The sequence below is a fragment of the Dama dama genome, chromosome 2, assembly GCF_033118175.1.
Source record: "Dama dama isolate Ldn47 chromosome 2, ASM3311817v1, whole genome shotgun sequence".
Taxonomy (NCBI): domain Eukaryota; kingdom Metazoa; phylum Chordata; class Mammalia; order Artiodactyla; family Cervidae; genus Dama; species Dama dama.
Window position 1 is genome coordinate 21,169,967 of NC_083682.1, and position 27,510 is coordinate 21,197,476.

The 27,510-nt window shown below is 54.5% G+C and overlaps 1 protein-coding gene across 2 annotated transcripts in view; it reads right to left on the reverse strand.

The window, feature by feature from the left end:
• Window positions 1-208: 208 nt before the first annotated feature.
• Window positions 209-27,510, reverse strand: part of DCPS (decapping enzyme, scavenger) — a 42,678-nt gene continuing 15,376 nt past the window's right edge. Inside the window, exons 3-6 of one of the 2 annotated variants that reach the window (XM_061166892.1) lie at window positions 14,301-14,446; window positions 7,324-7,437; window positions 2,516-2,626; window positions 209-601 (exon numbers count right to left, since the gene is read on the reverse strand). In XM_061166892.1, the coding sequence (XP_061022875.1) occupies window positions 335-601; window positions 2,516-2,626; window positions 7,324-7,437; window positions 14,301-14,446 (638 nt within the window). In that variant the 3' untranslated portion in view covers window positions 209-334. Of the gene's footprint in view, window positions 602-2,515; window positions 2,627-7,323; window positions 7,438-14,279; window positions 14,447-27,510 lie in introns of both variants that reach the window. The other variant, XM_061166882.1, reaches the window with a different exon arrangement.

The window sequence follows — 27,510 nt, forward strand, 5'->3', positions numbered from 1 at the left end:
GGGACCTCCCAGACATGTGGACCATCAGGAAGAAAACACTGAGTGGGAAGAAGGAAGAGGAAGGTGGCAGCAGGACAGCAAGGAGTGAAGTCAGCCAGGAGGGGACCTGCAGAAAGCCCCGAGCCCTCCAGGTTGGCCGTGCCCACCCCCCTTCACCCCGCTAGGGTCTGCCCTCTCCACCTCCCCAGGCCACGCTGTGGGTCCATACTGAATGAGACTGATGGTTTATTCTCATGCTGGGAAGAAGCCAGTACAAAATACATTAAAAAAAAAAAAAATTCCCTTGGTGCTAAAAACCCTGGTGCCCCCCACCCCCGACAAGGATGGTCTCGTCTCAGCTTCTCTGGGCCTCCTGCAGGAGCGCCAGTAGGGGGTCATCAGCCCGGAGCGCAAAGGTGAGCGTGCGACGCCGGTAGTGCTCGGGATCCTGCTCCAGGTTGTCGATCACCTCCGCCAGCAGGTGGGCCCGCTCCACGCCCGCGCCCGGCGCCTCGAAGCCCAGGGCAGTGAAGTGCACGTGCAGGTGGTAGTAGGAGGGCAGGTAATGCAGGTACACGCGGAGCCGGTCCGCCGCCACCCGGTAGCGCCGCAGGATGGCCTCCTGGTGAGAAGCGGGGGCGGGAGCGTCAGCCAGAACCCCCCGCTGCCCACAGCCCCCACCAGCCTCTCCGTCACCCCACGGGTGGCTTCGGGACCCCTGTCTTCCATTCTAGGGAGCCAGCAGGTGCAGGTGACAAGCAGCGCGGTGGAGGTTTTCTTCCCAAGGAAGGGGACGGTGGCCTCGATCAGGGCTCCCAGCTCCAACCTGGTAGAACACCCGCTTCCTCGGTCGGTGCTGGGTCTCTAGGAAGTCTCAGTGCTAAGGACCGGGGCCCGGATTCCCAAGCCTGGGGGACTTGCCTGCCCTGGAGGAGTTACCAGACTTAAATCATCAAGTGGGTGGCAGGAAGCCTTTTTCTCCCGCTCAGCACAGAACAGAGTGGAGCGGGGCTGCGGCAGAGCTAAGGGCTTGGTGGCAGAGAAAGGTCAGGGGAGGGGATGCGGGATTCTCGCTGGACTTCCGGGGGAAGAGGAAAGCATCACCCTTGGCCCCAGCTCCCTTGGCCCACCCCAACCTTGCACAGTGGTAGAGCTTTTTCTCCTCCAACCGCCTACAGGAGCCTCCAAGCCTCTCGGAATTAAGAGAAGATTTAATTTCCAATGTAGGCCAATCCCTGAGGCAGCAGGGGTGAAGAAAGACAGGGCCCCAGTGGGCTCAGAACACACGCTGGGATTGTATTGTGCTCTGCTGATCGGTGCGCCCCTAGGGATCTGGGCATCCAGGCTTCCTGGAGGGCTGGCCCACCTGAGAGAGGGCACTGGAGTTGCCAGGGCAGATGCAAGTGCTGGCCTGACACCTCCCAGGGGCCCCTCATCCAGAGAAAAGAGAAAGACAGCCAGGGACATGTGGGATGAGCAGGTGGGTGGGAAGGCAGGTGGGCACAGTGGGGAGGGGGCCAGAGGGGAAGGAGAGTGGCCCCAGGCAGAGCCCTGCCCCCAGGTCCTGGCAGAGCCTCGGAGCAGGGCTTGTTGAACCTCAACCAGGGGGAGCCTCTCCCCTGCTGGAAACCTTGGTGACAGCAGGCCTGGCATGGAGGTTGCACCATCCAATGTCTCAGAGTGGAAACAAGTGGAAACAAGGCTGAGACCAAACCCTACAGAAGGACCCCTCCAGATACCCAGGCCCAGAGAGGTGAAATGATCTGCCCGAGGTCACCCAGTGGGCTAAGGTCAAAGTGTCAGAACCAGGATCACAGCCCCAGATTTGAGACTCTCCTCTCCCCCACCATCTGCCCTCATCCCCAGGGCTCCTTTTAGCAGCCTTTTCATCCGATTCAGCAAATCTCCCAGAGGGAAGGTGTCCCAGAATGCCAGGTGCTAGAGCGTTCAGTCTCTGTCCTTGGGGGACACACGCAGATCCATATCAGGTAGTGGACCATCTACCCAAGAAACACATGTGGCATGATGCAGCTATCAGGGGTAACCCCGGGATGGGAGGGCACCCCAGATGTGAATGTGACCTGCAGCACAACGTCAAGGAGCAGAATCAAGGACCCGAACTGAGGAAGCCTATGTGGGGTGAGGCAAGGGGGCTCAGTGCAGAGCTGGAAGGCAGGGTGGGACCAGGACCAGGGGCTTCCTGAGGCCATCTATGAGCCTTCACAGGCCTCTACAGGGCACCTAGAGAGAAGCCGTGTTACAGAAGGGTGGAGTGAGGAAAGGGGCCCAGGAACACACGGGAATCGGAGTCTAACCCCTCTGGGCTCTGGTGTGGACTCAGCCCTGGGAACCTCACCTGCCCCTCCTGCAGAATGTTCCTGAGCAGCCCAGGAACACACGGGAATAGGAGTCTAACTCAGCCCCGGGAACCTCACCTGCCCCTCCTGCAGAATGTTCCTGAGCAGCCCAGGAACACACGGGAATCGGAGCATAACCCCTCTGGGCCCTGGTGTGGACTCAGCCCCGGGAACCTCACCTGCCCCTCCTGCAGAATGTTCCTGAGCAGCGGCAGGTGCTCTGGGGTGAGGTCCCGAAGCGACTTGATGCCCCGGCGATGGCAGATGGCGATCAGGTACAGGTCATCGAGCTGTGCAGACACAGGTGGGGTGAACTGGGCTCAGCAGGGGGCCAACCGTGGAGACTGCCCATCCTGGAACTGCCCTCCAGAAGTCAGGAAGCACCCCCTCCCCAAGGCCTGCAGGGCCAGCCGCCGCCAATCCCAGGGACACCATGGCTGGACCCAACCACAGGCAAGGTGGGCGTCCACCTGCCCCGGGTGAGCGAGGGTAGTGTAAGGGAAGAAGCCTGTGTTTATTCTTTCCGCTCAAAAATATCACATGAGAGTATTTACATACTCACAGCTGATGGGGAAGTAGGGGGGCAGAAGTGGGGTGGTTCAAGAAAATGCCATGAGCCACTTTTATGGTCTAATCACATGTACTGAAGTAAGTGCTGTAAGACAGAAGGGGAGAAGAGTGCAGGAGAAACAAGGAAAGACTAGTGAGGGTGATCAGAGAGGCGTCCTGGGACAGGACACAGGGGACCTGGGTCCCAAAGAAGAGGGAGGGCTTGGGAAAAGGGCACTGAGCAAGAGGAACAGTGAAAAAGGCTCAGAGGCATTGGTGGAGGGAGGGGGACTCCGTGTGCCTGGAGTCAGGCAGGTGAGGGGTGGAGAGGCAAGTGCGGGGGGCAGTGAGCTCCACCTCGCTTCACCCTTGTCTCCCTTCCCGTATCTCACAGGGCTCATTCACAGCCCTTCCTGCTGTCCTTCCTGAAAACAGCGGCTGGCCGAAGACCTGGGGGTCACAACGGTACAAAGACCCGAGGCCAACAAGACCTTGAGCCAGAACCTTGAGCCAGAGAGCAAACGGACTCTTCCTCTTGCCCAGAAAACCCTTCCTGTCCCAGTCTCCCCTTGCCCAAACCCTGGCCTTGGCCAGTTTCATATCCTCGTGCAAAGCAAGCCCCAGACACCAGGGCTCCAAGGGCCAGGGCCTGGTGCGGATCCAGCGGCCCTCAGCTCTGCAGGCCAAGCTGCTAGATTCCTCAATGAGATAATTTGGGGACCATGAGTCACCAGGCCAGGTCCCCAAGGGCCCCAAATTAAAAAACTGGGAATGAGACTTTCCAGATGGTGCCTGATGTCCAGCTGTGCTTCTTCATGCCAACAGTCTCTCATGCCACATGCACTCGTCTCCGCCAGAGCCCTAAGAGCCAGGCTTTCTGCCCCAGACCGGCCACACACGAGCACGGTGGGAACCTGCCAGCAGACGGCTAAGCGGTGCCCACCTGGGCCTCAGCTCTGCAAGTCCCTTCTGGACTCTTCCTTCTCATGGCCTGTGTCCAGGACTCTTGTACAAGCTGAGACCCAAGGAGCAGCAGAAAACGAAGCTGTTTGAACTAGGAGTGTGTGTGTGGGGGGGTGTCTTCAGCAGTTCCACGTCGTCAGTGTCACGGGCCCTCCAAACAATAGTGACATTTGTTTAGATGATATCTGTTGACAAATCCCAAGGATGACATTAAGTCACACCTCTCTGCTCCACTGGCATGGAATGAAGCATGAAGCCTGCGCTGGGTGCCAGCTCACAGGCTGAGTGAGGGAAGGAAAACAAACCTGTCCTTTGACAGCAGACATGACCCCGGATTTTCCCCAAAGGGCCCCGGATGCCCAGAAAAATTATCTGGAAAGAAAAAACAGGTGAGGGGCTGGCGAGGTCCCAGACTGGCATCCCAGAAGGCAGCACATCAATCCCTCTGGGGAGACAGAGGCCATCAACCTTGTCTACTCTAAGGCAGGGCAGCAAAGTCAAAGCAATAGCCTCCTAGTGAGGGGCAAAATGGAGAACGGCTGGAGCTCCGGACAGCCATGGCCCCACCTCAGGAGAGACGCGGAGATCGCGGCTCCTGCCTGCGTGCCTTAGACACAAGGATCTACATTCCATGAGCTGAAGGTGTCTGTGCGTCTACATGAACATGCACATACATGCTGATATGTATAATATGTAGAGACCATGGAGGAAGGACAAACCATCTCTTCTGGGGCAGGGACGTGGAGGAATGTCGGGTGAGGGAATGGACTTTCACTGCCCACTCTGTGTGCTGGTTGTACTATTACCATGTACATGTTGGTGCTGGCTTCCATGGAGGCTCAGATGGTCAAGAATCTGCCCGCAATGCAGAAGATGTGGGTTTGATCCCTGGGTTGGGAAGATCCCCTGGAGAAGGAAACGGCAACCCACTCTAGTATTCCTGCCTGGGGAATTCCATGGACAGAGGAACCCGGCAGGCTACAGTCTATGGGGTCGCAAAGAGTTGGACATGAACGAATTTCTAACACACATGCACGGGTATTAACCAGACCAATCCCTACACCCTCAAATAAGACAATGAAAAGGAATATACAGGTTCTCTCTAAAGAGAATTGAAGAAGGGATTCTCTAGTCTCCAGGGAGCCAGAATCTCCAGCAGACATTAGGGACCTGATCAATATTTGTGGGGCTTCCCTGATGGCTCAGTGATAAAGAAGCCACCTGCAATCAGGAGACGTGAGTTCGATGCCTGGGTCAGGAAGATCCCCTGGAGAAGGGAACAGCAACCTGCTCCAGCATTCCTGCCTGGAGAATACCATGGACAGAGGAGCCTGGTGGGCTACCAGAGGAGTCAGGCACGACTTAGTGACTAAACAACAGCAGCAAAATGTTTGTGAGATGGATGGACAGACGAATGGATGGATGGACGTTTTTTAACCCTGGGCCATCAGTGAGGGGAAAAAGACACGCTTCTGGGCAGAGCAGCGGCACGAGGGGACGCCAGGGTGGCTAGAAGTCCCCTCAGCGCACATGCCAGACCGCCCTCTCCTCTGCCCTTCTTTGGTGGATGAGGATGAAGGACAGAAGTCCAGGCCTGGCCCATCTCCCTGCTGGACACACTGCCTAATTCTAGGGAGCCGTGGGCCTCAGTGTTCTATCACAGTCAGGGATGTAAGGCCCTTAATTGTGGCACCACAAGGAGATAAGTGGAAATGAAGCAAAGGTCAGGGACGGTCACACCTGTCCACTGAGCAAGTTAAAAGCCTGATGTGCAAGCTGGTCCCTTCACAGCCCGAGGGTGAGTCACCCCGCCACGGTGCGGCTGGGACCCTGCTGCGGCGCCTGAAGCCTGTCCTCTCTTAAGGGGACAGGCAGTGGGCAGTGCCCCGGGCAGGCCCAGCAGGACGCCTGCCGGTGCCAGGTAAAGAGGAGCATGGACTCCTGGTCCCGGTGCCATGGGCACCAGAGCATTACGGCTCCTTGAATGGGGAGGTTGCGGCTGGCCCCACGTGGCTCTCGGACCACCACCTCCTGCAAATCACAAGGTCTTCTTCAGGAACCTCGTGAGTCCAAACTCCTCCTACCGGCGCCCCCCACCTGCCCCCACCTCCCTGCACCATGTGTGTGATGCATAACGGCCAGTGCAGGGCTGCCCGAGGGAGCGGACGGGATTGGCAGAGCCCCCCGGCGTCCCTACCCCACGGGGGCTCTGGCTTCGTCCCTTCTCTGGTCCGCTGCCTTCCCTTATGGCCTGAATGGGGATCAGCTGTGGGGGGGTGGGGGGGGCGGCCTCTGCACATCATCACCGAGGGGAGGGCGGGCTCCTCTGACCTTCCCAGCTCAGCGCTGAGACCTCTGGAAACTCCCTTCAGATTCCCTACCTGCCTCCTCCTTCCCCCGCCAGCCACATCCAGGAAGTCCTATGAGCCGCCCCGGGAGACAGCTGGCACGGGCTTGCCTGTGCCTCTGAGCCCGAATTCTGTCCCCTTCACCCCAGCCACAGGCTCTCGGCTCCCCCATCTCTTGGCAACTGGAGTGGTGTGGCTGGTCGGGAAACCCACCCCATCCAGCCAAAAGAATGCAGATGAGCTCGGCGGAGGGTGCAGAGTGAGACGGGAGGTGTCTGCCCAGGCGGGAAGGGCCGCCACTCCAGATTAGCATCCCCGGGAGACCTAACAATGATGTGAGGAACACAGAACCCAGAGCCTGGATTTATCCGGGCCCAGCTCCAGTCTGTGTGGGCGCGGCGCTGCCTGGACCCGGTGCCCTGCTGGTTCCTGTTACTCTCGGGGCATGACAGTCCACCCAAAGAGGCGATAGCTAGGGAGCCTGGGGATGGGCCTCTCGGTGTGAGATGCGGGAGGAGGTGAGGAGGTGCACAGAGATTGCGAGGACGGGAGGGGCAGTGTGAGTGAAGACAGCTCCTGGGGAACCCGCTCCCAAAAAGGTCAGGGGAGGGGGGAGCTCGGGGCCAGGCAGCAGAGCTGAGAGGCTTTAGGGGGTCGGTGCCTGAGCCACTGGAGGCCCCCTCTGTGGCTCGGGCAGTGCCCACAGGGACTCCTCCGGCTGGTCCCTATGGTTTCTGCCAGCCAGTGCTACAGGCCTGCCTGGATGTGCTGGTGTCCAGGGCGTGGAGAGGGGTAAACTGTCCATCTCAGGGCTCTGGGCGCCCCTGGAAGGGAGGGTGGAAGCCTCGCACTTGGCTGATGAAGGAGTAGCCCGTGACGTCATGACGCAAACACTGCCCATCCTCACCCCTAGCGTGGGACGTAAGCCAGAAGGGGCTTTAACTGGCCCACTGAAGGGTAAACATTTGTGTAGCTGCTCCCACTGCAGACAGCTCAGCCTCCCCTGTCGGTTAATTATAATCTGCTTAGAGAGAAGAGACCAGCAGGAGGAAGAAGGGCAGGATTAAGGAGCGGCAGCTGGAGTGGGGCACTCAGAGACCAGAGAGGCGCCACGCGAAATCCTTTACCTGCTGTTGGTTCCACTTGAGGTCGGGGATCAGGACAAAGCCGTCGGATGGATCCGGGTTCTCAAAGACAATCCGGTCAGCTTCAGCTTTCTTGTCGAGAATGTTGTACACCCACTGGAAGGAGGGCAGAGAGATGGGGCTCACAGGCCAGTCCTTTCCCCAAGAGACACCCCATGCTGGGAGAGGCAGGCTCAGGGAAGGACACCCAATATTAAAGGGGCATGAAGCTCAGGGGATCCACACTCAGGCCATCCTGTCCCAGGGATCAGCTCTTGGGTCCAGAAGAGACCTCCCCTCTCCCACCACGGCCACCCAGTGGGGGAAGACCATGGCCATCCCCACGGGGGTCACTACAGCTGCCCCCACAAGGGTCCACACGGAGCTCACTCTTTAGACCCGTCCTGGCCACCCCTGTGTACATCCTCTGCTGTGGCTTCACAGGCCTGGTCTTCATCCCCTTCCACTGCCCACGGGACTCTGGTGAAGTGTCCCGGCACCCCGACAGGACCACGGGGCAGAGAGTCTGCTGGGAGTTCCTTTTGCAGAGTGAGCTTGCCACGCGCCAGGGCAAGGAAGGGCGTGTGTTATGGAAGTAACTGTGCTGGGTTTCCCAGCCCCCCTGGGATTCTTGTGAGCGTGGGGTTAGCACCTCTACCCCCCCTGACATGGACCCTTCACGACAAAGCAGAAGAAATGCCACATGAGAGGCAATGACACAGACCCTTCCTGCCTTCCTGTCAACCCTGGGCTGCCAGCTCTCTCATGCCCTTTGATCAGCTGCTGTCCACCGTCTTCAAGGACCCTTCCTTGAGCACTGCATGGACCCCAAGGGCATCACTTTACCATGAAGGTCCTGGTGGCCTCTCTGAGGAAGCCAGCCTGCAGCCTGGAGGTCAAGACATGAAGGCCCTGTTCTCACGGGGCTCCAACCCCTGGAGCCCACTCTACCCCACTGCCCCTGAGCACTGAGAACCCTTTGCCAACGTGACTTCCTTCCTGCCCAAACTCTGACAGTGAACCGGGCTGCACAGCCAGAGAGGGGGCCGGAGTTGGGCTCACCCAGCTGCCCCTTCTGCCCCACGGTAGGGAAGGCACTCGAGCTGACGAGGGCTGGAGGGGAGGACAGGGCACCGACACGGCCAGCCAACACGGGGCTCCTTAGCCCACCACCAGGAGTGCTGGCGCGGCAGGGTCAGCGAGAGCCAGGGCTGTCCCCCCAACCTCCTGCGGGCTCCCTTCCCACCACCCCCCAAGTCCGCATCCTGCACTCTCGGCCAGCATAGCCAAGGCCAAGTGCAACCATCTGATACAGAGAGGGAAGAGGCAGAGGGAACCTGCCAGGGACGATCTGGGCCTCCCAGGCCCCCCAGTAAGACCCACAGGCCAGTCACAGTAAGGTCAACCCACTAGAAAAGTGGGGCTTTCTCAAGGAAAGCCTGGCCATGCCACTTCCTGGTGAGGCCTGGAGGCCACCCTGCAGTGGCTTCTTTGTGCAACCCTGGGGCCAGAGCAATGCACAGCCCAGCAAGTTGAGAATTTCCCAGGGGAAGCATCGCCTCTCTAACTGGACATCTCTCTAGGAATGTGCCACTTGAGAAAAAAAAAGTCAGTCGGATCCTGATCGGAAGTCTCCCAAAAATAAATGGGAGGGAGGGGATGGTGGTTCTGCGTAGACAGCCCTTGGGTTGCCCAGCCCACAGCAGGCCAGGCCACCCCAGGGCCCTGCCTTCCCCCACAGCTCCTGCCTCCGCCTAGAAAACAACATATCATCTGGGGGAGGATGAATGGGCTCTGGAGCCCAACAACACGGGGTTCATCTCTCACCTCCAACACTAACTAACTGGCTGCACGCTGCAAAGTGATTGATTTCATCTAAGCCGTGGCTTCCTCCTTCGTCAAGAGGTGCTAATTATACCCACAGGTTAGGGCTGCGGTGAGGACTAAGCGAGAAAATGCTCAGAAAGGCGTCCAACACAGAGCTCTGCCCAGGGAGGCAGCGGAAAACAGAGAAGTTGCTGGGAAAGGTCAGGCTGGGCGTGCCTGAGGCTGCAAGACCAGCTGTGGGAAGGGAAAAAGAAAGAGTGGATGAGAGCAAAGGAAGTGCGTTGATTCTGGGGCGAGAGAGAACCACGTGTAAGACTGGAGGGGCGCCCGAGGGCTGGGAGGGTGTGGTGTGATGAAGGCGTGGTATGATGACAGCATCTCGGGGGCAGGCAAGCCCGCAGGTGCAAGGATGTGCACCCAAGTTCACACAGTCCCGACCCAGCGTCCGGCCCCAGAGCCCACCAAGCTCCACGCCATCCATGTGGGGACGGCCCCTGGGAGAGCGGGAGGGGCCTGGACTCACAGGACATCTCAGCACAGACGTGGGAGGAGAACTGGGGGACGCCACTCACACGAATCACAGGGTGACATCACAGGGAGGGACACCCTGGGAAAGCAAGCCCGGGAGCCTCGGCCCCACGGATGACGGAGCTCTGGGGACACTGGCAGCTTCTGGACCCATCTGGGTATGACGTCCTCCCTGTGGGTGATGCTGGCAACTGCCCCGGGAGCCTCTCTCCTCCTTCTTCCCTGTCCTCCTGCTCCTTGGCTCTGGCCCCTCTCCTCTGGCCGCCCCTCCCCGCCGTGTCTCAGCCCTCCTGTTCCTCCTCGCAACTGCCCCCTCCGTGTGGACAACAGTGGCCACCCCTCTGGCACCTCTTCTGTGCGGGGAACAGCAGCAGGCACGTGGTATGTGGCCTGGCTCTCAGCCTCCGCCGGGACCCCAGGAGGGAGGTGCTATCCGTCACATTTTCCAGACGGGGAAACTGGGACTCAAAAGTGAAAGACGAGGACTTTCCTGGTGGTGTGGCGGATAAGAATCTGCCTGCCAAAGCAGCAGACACAGGTTCGATCCCTGGTCTGGGAAGATCCCACATGCTGTGAGGCAACTAAAGCTGCATGAGCTGCAACTACCGATCCCATGTGCGTGCCTAGGGCCCGTGCTCCACAACAAGAGGGAGCCGCGGCAATGAGAAGCCCATGCACTACAACTGGATAGAAGCCCGCTCAGCAACAAAGCGCAGTCAAAAATAAATAAACAAAACAAAAATTATTTTTAAACGAAGTACAAGCTCTCGAGGCGCTAAGGTGTCAGGACAAGAGGCCAAACCCTGGGCTCACAAATGGATCTCTAAGACTCTGGATCCAGACATCCCATTGCATTCTTTTTTTTAACTGGGAAATTACAAGCACCTCAGATTTGAGTATCCAAGTAGCGTCAATGGCTAACAGCACAGACACTGGGGCCAGGCCACCTGGCTCTGAAGCCAGTCTCCAAAAGCTTGTTGCTGAAGACACGGCGCCCGAAAAATGCTCCGGACCGTTGCTGTTCTAAGTCACCTCGTGAGTGCTGAGACATCCCAAGCTAACTCACTGTCCTCCACGGAAACCCACTCTGCCGTCCATGCCCCTGTGCTGGTTAACCATCCTCCCATCTGCCACTCACTGCCCAAGGTACCCTTGGAGTCACCCCAGGCCCTCCCCTTGCTGCTCCAAGCCAGCCCTCATCTAGGCCCAGACTCTTAATCGAAAAAGAAGCGCCCCTCTGCCTCTTCCTCCTTCCACTCTCACCACTTCCAACTGCTTCTTTAAATCTCATCACATTACCCACGTGCTTAAAACTATTTACAGGACCCTCACTGCCTATGGCACTCATCCTCAAATCTGACAAGAGATTTTTTCCTAATCCAGATTTCCCAGGTCCATCCTGAGTCAGGAGATACCGAGAAGCGCCCTGTGCTCTGAATTTTATAAAACCTCAAGAGGCCATGCTGATGACTGGCCAGGTTTGGGAACTCCTGGTCTCCTGGGTAAAGTGCACACACCTCTTCCTGGGCCCTGCCTGTCTTCTCTGGCTAGCTCCCCAAACGCATCAGAGTCCAGCCCTCCAAGGCCTGGAGTTTCTCTCTGCTCTGGCTGCAGTGCCGTTTGTTCTGTCCACCTGGCAAACTTCTCTTTGTCCTTTAAGGTCCAACCGGAGGATCCTCTCCCCAGTGAAGCCCCCCAGCATCTGGGCTGACCATTTCCCTTTGTGTCACAGTTGTACCTGGGGTATTAACCACCGAAGTGCTCATCCCATTATATTGCATGCCCACCTTCCATACAAGACTGTGGGGACATTATCAGTGCTTATCTGGTGACCCTCCAGACCCTAGCACAGGGTCTGGGACCTAGGGGATGCTCAATAAATATAACAGCTATTGCCAATTCGCTCTGCAGAGTTCCAAAGAATAGCAAGGAGAGATAAGAAAGAGTTCCTCAGTGATCAATGCAAAGAAATAGAGGAAAACAATAGAATGGGAAAGACTAGACATCTCTTCAAGAAAATTAGACATACCAAGAGAACATTTCACACAAAGATGGGCTCAATAAAGGACAGAAATGGTAGGGACCTAACAAGCAGAAGACATTAAGAAGAGGTGGCAACAATACACAGAAGAACTGAACAAAAAAAAATCTTCATGAACCACGATGGTGTGATCACTCACTTAGAGCCAAACATCCTGGAATGTGAAGTCAAGTGGGCCTTAGGAAGCATCACTACAAACAAAGCTAGTGGAGGTGATGGAATTCCAGTTGAGCTATTTCAAATCCTAGAAGATGATGCTGTGACAGTGCTGCACTCAATATGCCAGCAAATTTGGAAAACTCAGCAGTGGCCACAGGACTGGAAAAGGTCAGTTTTCATTACAATATATATTGCATCTGATCCCATCACTTCATGGCAAATAGATAGGGAAACAATGGAAACAGTGACAGACTTTATTTTGGGGGGCTCCAAAATCACTGCAGATGGTGACTGCAGCCATGAAATTAAAAGACGCTTGCTCCTTGGAAGAAAAGTTATGACCAACTTAGGCAGCACATTAAAAAGCAGAGACATTACTTTGACAACAAAGGTCTGTCTAGTCAAAGCTATGGTTTTTCCAGTAGTCATGTATGGATGTGAGAGTTGGACTATAAAGAAAGCTGAGCACTGAAGAATTGATGCTTTTGAACTGTGGTGTTGGAGAAGACTCTTGAGGGTCCCTTGGACTGCAAGGAGATCCAACCAGTCCATCCTAAAGGAGATCAGTCCTGGGTGTTCATTGAGAGGACTGATGTTGAAGCAGAAACTCCAATACTTTGGCCACCTGATGTGAAGAACTGACTCATTTTAAAAGACCCTGAGGCTGGGAAAGATTGAAGGCGGGAGGAGAAGGGGGACGACAGAGGATGAGATGGTTGGATGGCATCACCGACTCAATGGACATGAGTTTGAGTAAACTCCGGGAGTTCGTGATGGACATGGAGGCCTGGCGTGTTGCAGTCCATGGGGTCACAAAGAGTCAGACACGACTGAGCAACTGAACTGAACTGATTGCCAATTAAGCCGAGTGCTTGTAAACTTGCTAGAAATAGTCAAAAAAGAATACATGGGGAAACTCCCTGGTGCTCCAGTGGTTAGGACTTGGTGCTTTCACTGCTGAGGGCCTGGGTTCAATCTTTGGTCAAGAAACTAAGATCCCACAAGCCACACAGCTCGGCCAATTTAAAATAATAAAGAACACATGAACACTCGTGTCACACAGAAGTGGGTAGAGTAGCGGAGCTATTTCCCAAGAGGCTGTGTACAGTGGTCTTTAAGAAGGTGCATATATGACTCACGCCGAAACTGTATTAAGGACTTCCTCTCTTGAATCACATATATGTGCAACTAGTGCAGCAAAACACACATTCCAGGACATCCGTTTCACGATCCAAGATGCTTTCTAGGAAGATGGAGACCAATTTCCTTCCTACTGAGAAGACATAGCAAGTGCTGAGATGTCCTTGTTAAAAAAGGGGGGGAAAAAAATCAAGCCAGAGTGAGCTAGAGAAGTCTTGTGCAAATCCTGTGTGGGGACCATGGCTAACAGCCTGGCCGGGTCTTCCCCGTGGGACCTCCCTCTGCCCCTGTCTGCCTCCTGTCCTTCCTCCTCCCAAGGACAATCCACCTCAAAGGACCCCACACCCAGGACACCCCCCCCTTCCTCTGTGCCTGGGAGAAAAGGCCATGAGCTTCCCATACATATCAGGACACCCTGCCGCACCGTGGCCACACTCTCTATATACAAATGCTCAGGGAACAGGAGTGAGTGATAAAGAGACAGGATAGGAAAACAACTCATCCATCATATTAACTCTGAGCATGCACATGGGGCCAATTTCAGAAAAGGATCTGGTTGATGCTGGGCATAGACCCAAATAGAATCAGACCTGTTAGCGAAATGGCCTTGCGTCTGGCCCAGGGACTGAATACACTCTGAAGATGCTTCCAACCTGTGAACACAGCCCTGGAAGAAGAGGCCGTGCACCAGCCCCTCCCTCCTGATCCTGTCCCTCAGAATGGATGCAGGGGGCATAAGGGGAGGGGAAGTTTCTCCCCTGGGACTCAACTCCTGGAGACTGGTTAGCTGCAGGTGAAACCAGGAATGGGCATCGGGATGGGGAAGGCCTAACCAGCATTTGTTTACCCATTTATAGACCTCTGGTCTGGGTAAGCCATTCTTGAGATCGCATCAGTGCTACTACAGAGTAGCCAGAAGTTCTTCCCAGGGACTGGACTGCTCTGAGATCCCAGATTGCCTCGGTGGTGTGCCTGAGACCAGCGTCAATTCCCTTATCCATGCAGGTGACTGTCGTCCGTGAAACACAACCACCTCACCCAGCACTTTCTCTGCCACTTATCCTGCTTATTCCTCTCCACAGCACTCACAGTCTCACGCCTTGTGTGGTTACGTGTACATTCGCATGCTATCTGACGCCTGCACATGAGGTAAGCGGCGTGAAGGCAGGGACACCGCTGGCCCCTGGGACCATCTGGACCGATGCCTGAGAAGATAAACGCTGGCCCCAGGGACAGCACTCCGCGTCCAACCCGTGGGACCTGCCTGAGCTGTGGTGGCCGGTACCTGGATGCTCAAGCTCTGGGACTCCAGGTGGGGCAAGGTGACATTCCTGTAGTCGCTGCCCGTCTCTCGGACCAGGTGGAGGTCCTGGCGCAGATACTTCTGTAGGTGCGTCTCTGTGGCGGGGTAAACCACGGTTGTCTTCACTTCTGCAAAGACACAGTGCAGCCCCAGCCGCCATCAGCCACGCTCTCCACCCAGTCCTGCCACCCTCCGGCCCCCATGGCACCACGGGGAGGAGGTGGCCCCCGTCTCGTCTCTGATTCCCCAGTGATGGGAGCCGAAGGCTAAGAAGTCATGATTCACCTGTGTTCCACTCCCATGAGGTGTCTCATGCCATTAAATTCATGAAGGTGAATCACTCCCAGAATATGGAAAACATAAGATGTTCATGGATGGATCACAGGGCCCCCCATCATCCTTAACTCCAGCCCTTCTCTCTTCCTTTCTGGGCACAGGAATGAAAGGTTTCTGACTCTTCTCAGATAGCAAACGTTCCAGTGTGGCCTTCTGAACCCAAAGCTGAAAATCTGGTTTGAGGTCAAACAGACTCCCTTAATGCGGGGGGTGAAGGCACAGACTCCAGGGAAGCCAAGTCCTGGTCCTGCCTACTCCTTCCTCAGGACCCCTACCTGGGGGTCCAGGTGTTTAAGCTCCCAGAGCCCCTACTTCCCCATCTGTCAGCTCAGGATAATAACAGCTCACGTCAGAGGGTTGGGAGGATTAGCAAGTCAATACCTGTGGAGCTCTTAAACCAACAACGTCTGACACATAATAAACACTATTTAAGTACTGGCTATTCTCAACGCGGGGTTACTCATCCTTGACCTTGGCACCATCAGCGTTTCAGCCTAGGTAATCCTTTGCTGTGGGGGCTGTCCGTGCCCTGCAGGCTACTGAACAGCACTTCAGGCTTCCGAGGTGCTAGTTAAACCCTCTCTCCAGTTGTGACAACTACAATAAGTGCCTCAGATATTGCCAAATGCCCCCCACCGGGGTGGGGGGGAACTGCCCCCGCCCCCCAGTTGAGAACCACTGTGTCCATCGCAAGGAAACCTGGTCATTTTCCTAAAGAGACTCCAGGGTAGGATTCTTGTCCAGCACCACCTGGTTTTGGTTAAGTCCTTTTCCCTATTTCTATTAACATCTGCCGCAACAGCTTGAACGTAGATCCTAAAAGCAGGAAAGGAAACAGTGTCTTAAAAATCAGTTGGGATGTTTCTCAAAAGACTGACATCCTCCCCGACACCAGATTCATATGTGTTTGTTTGCCTGGAGGGGCCCCTGAGAGGGGGCCGCCCAGCGCGGGCACCGCACGCTCCAGAAGATTCTCAGGCTCGCCTGCACACCTCGAGACCCAGCTGAGAACCACAACCTACACGTGCACGTCTGGTCTGAGGATGCAGGTGAAGCTCATTCCACAGGTGAGGGAAGAGATCACAGGGACTCGGGGCTGGGGCCACGGGGCAGAGGAGGGCTGGAGCCACCATCTTCCCACCCTGAGGTCCATGCTCTTTCCACCCCTGCCCTCAGGCCCAGCATCGGCTGTGCGGCAGGCCAGCCCAGTGCAGGCATCCAGAGGCGCCATGCCAAGCACGTGACTTCCGGAAGGACCAAAGGCACCGGCCCATCAGGTATAGCAGGCGAAGCATCACCGTGCGGGGCCGTGGGCTGACACACGACTCCCCTTCCCGGCTGCGCCACCTTGGCTGTCATTAACCCGGAGTCTCAGCTTCCTCATCTGTTAAGGATGGTCCTAAAATTGAGCCTTCAGTGTGACTGTGAACATTAAGCAAGGTGTGTCCTCAAAACCACAGGAGGGGCTAAGTAAATGTCACCCCGCTTCCTGGGAATCTCTGATCTGACCCCGAAAGGGAGGCACAGAGGCCTCTTCACCACCCTCGGCGCCCTTCTCACGCCCATCACCCTCTAATAGCCCCGGGGTCACAGGCCGGAGGTCAAAGATCAAGCACAAACAAGATCTCAGGAGGCAGGGGACTGCCTGAAATAGATGTGATATCACCCCCTTGGCCCCTTGCAGTGTAGCCTGGTGGAGAAGGGCCAGATTGTGACATCCATTAGCCAGGTTCAAATCCTGACTCTGTAACCTCGGGCACCCGAGATGCCAAAGAGCAGAGGGTGGGAAGTCTCCAGAACTGCATCCCACCTGCACCCCCACGGAAAAGTCCTCCTCGAATGTCCTCAGCTTACTCCCCCGGGCTGCCTGAGCGGGGCGTGGGGACCAAGGCTGTGAGCCCTGGCGCTCCCTCCCACGGGGAGATGGGCAGGGATGACCTGGATAAGAGCTGTGCCCACTGGCAATGCACCACCTTGGGCTCCCAGCCCAGGACTCCCCGGCCATTCCAGGCCGGAAAGCCACAGGGCCTGCAGGCATGCCCGCCTGCCAAGGCTTGCCAGAGACTGTCCGAGCCGCTGGGAAGGTGGGGAGACGGGCCCCTCGCCAGGCCAGCCCCTCCTGTCCTTTCCGGAGCAGCAGGGTAGAATGAAAAGGCCCTGTCCAACTGCCCCCTTTCTGCCCGGAGGAGACCCTCCTCGCTGTGCTGTGAGCCCCAAGGAGCCACCACTCCCAGCCGGGTCTCAGTCAGGCCCTCGCTGCCGGCATCCGAATGGACGCTGCCCCCCAGTCTCGCCCAGGCCTCCCTGCAACCCCGCTGACCGTCCTCCTTCCCCGGGCCGTCTCAGCTCCAGCCCTAGCGACCTCCTAGCGACCTCCTCACACCCGCTCCAGGACTCCCATCTCCAGGCCTCGGACCTGTTCCCCTGCTTCACCCGCTCAGGTCTCCATCCAAGCAAGGCACCCCCGACCTCACCATACCCTGGGGTTCACCCTGCACTACCTGGCCACCGAGGACAGGTTTCCTGTCTGATCCCCCCCAGGGACGTCTGTCTACCTGTGTTTTACCACATTATCCCCGGCACCCGGAAGAGTGTCCAGTATACTCTAGGCACTCAGCAAATACAAAAACAAAAGAATGAATCTGACCTTTTTAGACTTTAAAGCCAGGAAGTGCACTTCTTATTCTAAATGGAATAATACCTCTCTTGGGGAAAAAAAAAAGTCAATATATTTCCCAATGCTAAGTTTTTCACTGGCAGCCAAAAGCAAGCTCTGGTGTTTATCCAAATGACCTGCAACTGAGCTTCATGAGGAATCTGGTCAAGAGCCAAGGCCTGATAAACACTCAAACAATCAGATGAAAATATGTAGGGGAACAGGATATTGACCCAGGGCCTCAAAAACAACTCCCCTGAGATTACTCATTAATTGCAGACAGGGACACACAGTGACCAGAGCATCACCCCCGTGAGATGAACTGGCCGCACAGACCTCCTGAGCCGTGCCGTGGTGCATGCTCAGCTGCTCAGTCATGTCTGACTCTTTGTGACCCCATGGACTACAGCCCACCAGGCTCCTCTGTCTGTAGAATTTTCCAGGCAAGAATACTGGAGTGGGTTGCCATTTCCTCCCCCAGGGGATCTTTCTGACCCAGAGATCAAACCCAAGTGTCCTACACTGGCAGGCAGGTTCTTTACCACTGAGGTCACCTGGGAAGCCCGTGCCATGGGGTGCCTGCCAGAATAACCTGTATCCCATCGCAAGGTGACATCACCTCCCAAACCCAGGGACGCCCGACAAGACAAGTGGCTTCCCAGCTCTTCCACAGTGTCAAAGTTAGGGCTGAGGGACTGCTCCAGATTAAAGGACACTGGAGACTGGACTGGATCGTGGACTGCGGAGGATGGGGCAAGGGAAGCTTCCTGCTTGAAAATGGCATTGAAACAACAGTAAGATTAATAACGGTTTCCACATCACACCACGGTTTTGTATAAATGTGAAAGTTCCCCAAATTGACCATTTTACTCTGGTTCCTAGGAGACACACACTGACATGCTTAGCGATGAGGGGCTAACATGTCTGCAACTTACTTTTCAATAACAGAGGTAACGGTGACAAGATATTGTTGTATGTGTACGTGGAGAGAGAAAAAGGAAATGTGGCCACGTTATCAAAAGGTGATAAAAAAAAAAGCCCCTTTTTTTTTTTGGCTTCACTGGGTCTTCCTTTCTAGTTGCAACGTGTGGGCTTAGCTGCCCTGAAGCCTGTGGGATCTTAGTTCCCCAACCAGGGATGGAAGCTGAGTCCCCTGCATTGGAAGGCAGATTCTTAATTACTGGACCACCATGGAAGTCCCCTGAAGAGCTTTTATTAAGGAAGTTCTTTGTAGTATTTCTACAATGCTTCTATAAGGTTGAAATTTTTTTTCAAAATATAAATAAAAAGATGTGGGTACCCTCTACTCCCTGGGCGCTAACTGCCAGCAGAAGGACCAGCCGTGTTCTGACCCCTGTATGCACATTAACGCACTCACTCCCCACAGCCAGTGTGAGGCGGGTCTCACTCTGGTACCCGGGCCACTCACAGGGAAGCTGAGGCCAGGGCTGGGCTTTGGCCTTGGCACCACGTGGTGGCCCCCGCAGGTCAGCAGACGGTGCTTCACCACCTGCCTGGCACCCTCTCTGCCAACCCCGTCCAGCAAAATGACTTAAGGGGCCCCCTGCCCAGGATGAGAAGTTCCTGGCACCTCCCAGCCCAGAAGCATTTCCTAGTGGCTATAGAAGCAACAAGGAATCTCCTGACCCTGCCCTCCTGCTGACATTCTTAAAAAACAGAAACAAACAAAAAAAACCTCTAAAGCCCATTTCTCAAAAATAACCAGTTTATTAAGAGAGCTTCCCTGACAAAGCCTCCCTTTCAGCCATGCTTTTTCAAATTTGGTTTTAGTTTTAGTTTTAAGGTGTATCTTGCACATAAAAGTCGAACAAAGCTTGTTTTTAAATGTCTTCTGCTTCTTCCTGAGCACCAGTGTCAACTCTTCCGGCCATTTCTTTGGTCTCATACTTCCACAGTTCCAAATTACAAATATTTTTATACCTTGTTTCACTTTGATTTTTCAGTTTTATTACTTATTAACTTCCCATTAGGGAAGATATGGATTTAGCTTTTTTTTTTTTTAAATCAGCTCTCAGTCAATCCTAAAGGAAATCAGGCCTGAATATTCATTGAAAGGACTGATGCTGAAGCTGAAGCTCCAATACTTTGGCCACCTGATGGGAAGAGCCAGCTCACTGGAAAAGACCCTGATACTGGGGAAGATTGAGGGAAGAAGAGGGTGACAGAGGATGAGATGGTTAGTTAGCATCACTGACTCAATGGACATGAATCAGAGCAAACTCCAGGAGATGGTGGAGAACAGAGGAGCCTGGTGTGCTACAGTCCACAGGGTCACAGAGTTGGACATAACTTAGCAAGGGAACAACAACCAGCTCTCTAACAAAACAGTGTGAGCGCACATGTACATGCACACACATGCTCTTCTCTACCCTATTCTCACAACACAACCAGATCACAATGTTGGATAAATCAGTACTCAGCATTATCAACACCATTATGATGATGTCAATGCTGTCCACTGCTAAAGAATACACCATGAGTATTTTTCCTATTTTTCCTTTCAGCACAACTTCTGTTATACAGAGTTAACATTTACTTGTTTACTTTTCTATAAACTTGTCACACAAGTTTTATACCCACCACCACTTCCCTTTTTATAAATGTCTCCTTTTGATGTTAAAATTCATCAGACACAAGAACAACAGTGTGATCACGGAGCCCGTGACCTGAGGCTGCAGAGCTGTGGCCTGGGAACTCCGAGCACTGCCATCCTGGGGGCCCTCCCCCTTGCTGTGCTGGGTACCTTGTTTCCCGGATCCACTATCTTCCTCTGTCACATGTTTGTCCTCATTTTGCTGAAGCAGTGCTTCTCAAGCTTCAGCGTGTATCAGGAGGCCTGGGGCGGGGCATTTCTTTTTTTTAATTTTATATTTATTTTTGCCTGCGCTTGGTCTTTGTTGCTGTGTGGGCCTTTCTCTAGTCGTGGCAAATGAACACAGGCTTCAGTAGTTGCAACACGTGGACTCAGCAGTTGAGGCTCCTGGGCTCTAGAGCACAGGCTCAGTAGTTGGGGCACACAGGCACGTGGGATCTTCCCGGACCAGGGATAGAACCTGTGTCTCCTGCATTGGCAGGTGGATTCGTTACCACTGAGCCACTAGGGAAGCCCTGCATGTCTAACAAGTGCCCAGAAGATGCTACCACTGGTCTGGGGACCATGCACCAAGAACGAAAGTACAAACTCCAGATGTGTCCAGTGATATGGCACAAGGAAGATACACTGAGAGGCTTGGAACATCTGAAAAGGTCTTTATTCTACTCTCATGCTTAATGAAGAGCTTGGCTAGAAAATTCTAGGGTAGCAATGACCCTCCAAGTCTGGAAGCAATCTCTGTGACCTTCCAGATTGTGCTGCTGCTACTAAGAAGTCTGAGGTACTCTAATCCCAAGCCTCTGTACTAACCTGTTTTTTTCCTCTCTGTCCCTTGTGTCCTGATTGTACTGATGGGTCTTAAAGCAGGTTTATTTCCATCCATCAAGCTGGGTCAAGTATCAGGCCTTTTCAATCTTGAAAATCATGTTCTTCAGTTCTGGAACTCATTCCTTCCTTTTTTTAATTTTATTTTTAATTGGAGGATAATGAACTAACAATATTGTGATTAGTTTCTGCCATACATCAACATGGATCAGCCAGAGGTATACATATCTGGGACCTGTTTCTTCAATCATTTTCTTCCCCATCTTCTCAAGACCTATCTTTCTGGAACACTATTTAGATATTCAACTTCTTTGATTCATCTTGTAGTTTTCCTTTCTCTCCCATTTTCCAGCTCTACGTCTTTCTGCTCTACTGTTCAGAGAGTGTTCATCTTCTGTTTTCATTTCCATCATATTTTTATTCCTAAGAGCTTTAAAAAACTTCCTTTTTGATAGTATTTTGTTCTTTTGCTTTTTTCCCCCCCCCGCCATGATGTTTTAATCTCCATGTCTGGAAGACTTCATGACTCAGGCCTGGACTATGTGGAAACATAATGAGCTACACTTAAATAAAATTTGTTTCCTACCTCGACAGTGAGTTTAACCTTATCTTTTGCTTTCTTTGCTTTTATAATTTCTCTCTGAGATAAATGATATCTTTGAAAATTTCTTCTCCCTGAACAGCTTCTATCTCCTCCAAGTCTCTTTCTTGTCCTTGCTTCCTTTTCCTTGCCCCTTCTTTTTCAACTGAGGCATTACTCAAAAGTCTGGCCAACCGGTCTATCCACTCACTCATATTTTAGAGTGTGAAGATGCTGGAGGGAAGCCTGCTGACACGGGAGAGCTTCATGACCATCAGGCTATTCCTTTGCACATGATGGAGCCCCTGAGAGCTGAAGTCTCTTCCCTTGGGCGGCTCAGATTCCCCAGAAGATTCTTCCAATTTCACACATGGAGGTAGGGGTCTGGCAGACAGCACTGAATGAGGAGAAAGAGAAGCAGGTGGGCGGAGGGAGGGCGGGCAGGGTTCCTCTCAGGGTTCACCGAATCTGCAGACTTCTACTTAACCCCCTACATTTCCGTGCCGCGACCCCGCTGACACCAAAAATCTCTAGGCCCTCCGTTTTAACCTCCCCAGTGATGACTAGTCGTGTGAAGTGGACTTGGCCGGCTCAGGTTTCCCCTCTCCAGCCTGCCACGCCAGTTCCTCCTCCATTCGCTTCCTTGGTTTGTCTCCTCTCCTTCAAGTCTTTATGGGTTGATTTTATTTAAAGGCAATTCCTTTGAAGCCATTTTGAGTGAGGGTTTTAAAGGAAGCAGCTGGGCACCTGAACTGCCCGCTTTTAACTGGAAGCCCAGGTCCCTGTCCTCCGTCTCCCTCCTCATACTTTATTTTTTCTTCTTGGCCATTTACTGCCACTTGGCCTATTTATTTGTTCTTTATGTTCCCCTCCTGCAACTGCATGCACATCAGCTCCTTGAGAGCAGAAACGCTGTTCCGTGCACTGGGTGTACCGTGCCTGAAACAGACCCGACACGAACTGTAACACGGTCTACACGACAGGATATATACTATGCCAAGCCACTGTTACAAGAGTGTGTGCATGCACCACTACACACACAAGTGCACCCAGAGAACCGTCCAAAAAAGTCAGGACATATTCTGAGATGTGACCTATCTCTGGGCAGTCGAGTTGAATGTAACTGTAATTTTTAAAATTAGTTTTTCAGGGTACTCATTGACAGAGGAGCCTGGCAGGCTACAGTCTGTGGGGTCGCAAAGTGTCGGACACGACTGAGCAACTTTGTTTCCATTTTCTACAACAATTATGGATCACTTTATAACACATTTATTAAGAACAGAAAAATAAGCTGCCCCTGAAAACTGAAGCCCAGAGAGGTTAAGTAAGTTGCCCAAGGCCACACAGCCAGCAAGGGGTGGAGCTGAGACCTGAACCCAAGCAGTCCGACTCCTCTGTGCAAGATGGTTTTCCCTGCCCCAGGGCCAGCCTCTTTCAGGCCCTTTCCTGAGAAACTTGTGGTGCCGCCACTTTCCCCCAAAAGCAGCCCTGTCAGATCGGAGAAACAGGATTCGTTCCAGCCCCTCCCAGAGACACAGGAAGAGCTGTCAGCAAAACGGAAGAGCTCAGCAAGGAGCCAGAGCGATGGGAGCTGCAGACTGGGAGGTCTGGGAGGACGCTGGCGCGAGCAGAGGCCGGCCACGGGCTGCTGGCCACAGTGCCCCCGGGAGGGCAGCACGTGGGGGCACGCTCCCCTCCGGGGTTGGGGGGCTGTCTGAGCGGCCCCCACAGGGTGTGCAGCCAGAGGTGGGGCTGGAACGGGCTCCAGAGGGGAGCACGGACCAGCGAGGATGACCCCACTCACAACAGGGATCCATGACTCATTCAACTTCCGAGGGTGGTACCAAGCACCCTGGCCCCCTCCCAGGCTGACGGCGCTGGACGGTGGGGAAGGAGGCCTGGGGCGGGGTGGTCGCAGCCCCTGTGGGACTCAGGGTAGCTGTTCTTTCTCTGCAGGGAGGCTGTGGCGGTGGAAAGGGTCACAGCAACATGCCCCCAGTGACAGCAGCCAGCCCTGTCCACACCCGCTCCCTCTCGCCGCAGCCTGAGGAGCGGGCCGGCGTGCCCATTGCTGGCACACCTTGGTGAGGGTCTTCTGAATGCCCTTCTCTGCTGACTGAAGCCAGCCCTGCCACCCCGCCCAGACACGAAGGCCATCTCTCTCGGAGACGGGAGGCAGGCAGGGCTCCGGGAAGGAGAGTGCAGCTGTCTTTCCTGCTCTCTGCCAGAGCGGGCTTAGCCAAATCCCCAGGAAAATGCTGCTGCACATGGAACATGAAAATGCAAACCACAGACAGTCTGCCCGCCTTCCCACACACATGTTCAGACAAGCCTGCTCTCCAGCACGGCTGCCGGCTTCTCCACGATGAGGTCACTGCTACGGCCAGGCCTGTGGCTTCGGCTCCCCCTGCATTATCGTGGGCCAGTTTCAACTTATTTGACTCAGATGTGCAAGCCCAAGGGAGCAGGGGAGAGGCAAGGGCGAAGCGTGAGTGGGGTGTGAAGCCCACCCTGCCCCTCCCTGCACAGAAGCCATGCAGAGCCTCACGGGCGATGGGCTGCAGGCCTGGGCTGGCAGGGCCCACCCCCACCCCCCCCGCTGGAGCACCCCAAGAGAAGGCCGGCAAGGGGGTCTCATAGGACCTGCCAGCTTCATTCCTCCTCTTGGGGACCTCCCCCAGCTGGACGACGCGTTCCTCAGTCCTGGCATCATGGTGAGCAGAGAGCAGGCCAGAGGAGGCCTGGGGCGGGGTGTGCACTCTCCCCCGCTGGGGGATGCTGGAAGTACTCAAGTGAGGCCTGAAAAGACCTCCGTCCGGATCAAGGATAAACAGGGCCGAAGGGCGTGGTCAGGATCTAACTGGAAGCTCCAACCACCCCACAGCAAACCTCCAAACTGCTTATTATCCGTCTCAGCGAAAAGCACAGAGATGCCGCTGGAGACGGGGAAGACGCAGATGCTGATGGTAGCAAGATCCTGGCTCTGGCAACTTCCTTCCCTGCCCCCTCCTCGGTCCTCCCAGGCCCGGGAGGGTCGTGAGGGGGCTCTGATGAGACCGGAAGGCCCAGGCCACAAACTCAGTGACTCTAGATGCAGCCCCAGGGGTTACATCCTTCGGGGATGGGGCGGCTGCAGCAGGATGGTACACCACAAAGATCCCTCTGTACAGAAGGGAGAGACCTGCTATGTAACGAGGTAACGGAACTGCCAACCAGCAGTCCTGGTCTTAGAGCTGCGAGACCCCCTCCCCCACAGGCAGGAAGAAACCGTTCTGCGGTCCAGCAGACTAGCCCTATAAGAGCTATTAGACTGACTATTCAGGAGTCCCAAAACATGGCCTCGATCTCAACTTCCTGTCTAAAGGCATCACCTGGCTTCACTCTGAGAGGCGCAAAGGTGCCAAGCCTCAGGGCAGCCTGAGTGCTGGCGTGAAGGGAGGAGAAGGCCACGGGCACAGGCCTTCCTGGGAGTCGGGGCTACCGGAACTCCAGGCCATCACGCACGGAGAAGCTGGGATCAGAACCGGGCTGCCCAGTCTGAAGTGGAGCAGCCATCCCATGGGTAATCCACCCTCGCCCACTGGCCCCGAGAGAGCGGACTTTCTGCTGACTCGAGTCTGAAGACGGCCACAGAGTCTTGGCGCCCTGCCCCCTCTGAGAGAGAGTGAACAAGAACACACAGGCCTCCTGGTGGTGGCCACATTTCAGGCGCTCGGGCTCTATTTGCTTCTACACAGGCTCTGAACACAACAGCTTTTCCCAGCCTCATGGAAGCCGTAAGCCTAAATAGAGAACTGAACAGAGGCTTCTGCTCCAGCCTGTGCGGGGAGGAGACGGGGGCACACAGGAGGCTGCACTCACGGGCTCTCGGAGCGGAGCTGGCAGAGGGGATGAGTACAGCCCAGTGAGACAGCCGAGAGGAAGGCAGAGCCCGTTCCGGGTCAAGAACTCTACTCGGGTGGTAGACTTCCCATCTTCGAGTTTCTGTTTGCTCTGATCCCACTGTCCCTCCAAGCCCTAGAGGGGGCCCTGGCTCCCTGGTGTCGGAAGCCCTGAAGCACCCAGGGAGAAAAGCAGAACTCGGCCATCTTTCGGTGGCCTCTACTGACAAAGAGAGACTCCTGTGGCTCACTCACCTTTCCCCAGCTCCATTAAAGAAGCCCTCTTTCAGGACTTGCCAGGTGTCCATTAGCTAAGACTCTGTGCTCCCAATGCGGGAGGCTCAGGTTCAATCCCTGGTCAGGGAATTAGATACCACATGCTGCAACCAAGAATTTGCAAGCTGCAACTAAAGATCCTGCATGCTGCAATTAAGACCCGGCGGAGAAGGCAATGGCACCCCACTCTAGTATTCTTGCCTGGAAAATCCCATGGACGGAGGAGCCTGGTAGGCTGCAGTCCATGGGGTCGCTAGGAGTCGGACACGACTGAGCGACTTCACTTTCACTTTTCACTTTCATGCATTGGGGAAGGAAGTGGCAAACCCACTCCAGTGTTCTTGCCTGGAGAATCCCAGGGATGGGGGAGCCTGGTGGGCTGCTGTCTATGGGGTTGCAGAGTTGGACACGACTGAAGTGACTTAGCAGCAGCAGGCAAATAAAAAAATAAATATTTTTTAAAAAAATGAAGCCCCTTTCTGGATTTCCCAGGTGCCCAGAGGCTAAGACTCCACGCTCCCAATGCAGCGGAGGGTGGGGTGGGGGCGCCCTGGGTTCGATCCTTGGTGAGGAGACTCGATCCCATATGCTATACCTGAGAGTTTTCATGCTGCAAATAAGGCATAGCGCAGCCAAACAAAATTTTTTTTTTAACAAAAAAGAGAAGCAGCAGCCCCATTTCAAAGCCCAGCTAATGCCAGGAGCCCACTCTGCTGCCCTGTCCACATTGCTGCCCCCACCTGCCTCCCCGTCTCCAAGTGTGGGAGGCGCTGCCTCGGCACAGTCCACACCATCCCAGCATCACCCCTCCATGGCCACCTGCTCCTCACCATCATCTCCCAGGTACGGCACTGTCGGCAGGTACGAAGAACCTCCAGAGTTTGGAGTGAGTGTGTTTGGGAGGACAGAGCACTTGTTGATGAACTGACAAGCATCCAGGCTGTGAAGTAAAGACAAAGCCAGAGGCCCCAGTTCCACCTCATCTTTGGGGTTGATTTATTTTTAAAAATAATTTTTACTATTGTTTGCCCACACCATGCGGCATGTGGGATCTTTCTTCCCCAACCAGGAACTGAACCTGCAGCTCCTGCAGTGGAAGTGCAGAGTCTTAACCACTGGATCACCAGAGACGTCCCCAGGCGAAACTTTTGCTCTGCTCCTTTGTTTAGTTTGTCTGGGGATGAGGTTAAAGTCCTAAACAATCTCTATCAGAACATCACAGGAGTACAGTCTCAAATAATTCAGAAGTCTAGCCCCCAATCCTTTGCCTTGAGGAAATCACCAATATTAGGAGGGTGCTCATTATTCCAGCCTTTTGATGGATGAATGTAGATATTCTTGTAGAATAAATGTAGACATTTAATGAATGTAGATATATATGAACATATATATAAAGGTGTTTTTTGAGCACAAAAGGGATGACCCTTTATGTTACCTGTGACCTCAGAACCCTCCCTCGTTAGTCCAGAGAGATCATCTTCCTCCGTTGTAACAATCAGTATGCACATACCACACCTTATTAACCCCTTCATACATACAGGGCCATTTAGATTGTTTTTGCTCTTATTTTTCATTTTTCGATCACAAACAGTGCTACAATGGACACCCTGGCCCGCTCTTCCTGACGTGTACGAGTGACTGTCTAGGTCAGGCCCCTGGAGGCAGAAACGCAAGGTCAGAGGGACCCAGGTCTCACAACCTTACGGATCCGGCCACGTCGAGCCGGCATCCCGCCCTCTGTGCACGAGCATGGAGGACACTGTGTGTGCAAGAGAGTGAGGGAGAAACGCAGCGTCTGTCTCAGCTCACCAACACGGGCTCCATCTGGCTGTGGCCTCAGTGGACTAACGTCTCTGTGGCCTAAGCCCCACCCGGCATACGGACACATGTGAGGAGGGCCCCCATTTCCTATTTAACAGTGATCCTCAGACCGTTTCAAAAACCCACTGCAATGCAATGATGAAATACAAATAGGAACAAGCCCACAAGAGGGAACAAGAAGGGGAAAGCAGCAGAAAACGAGA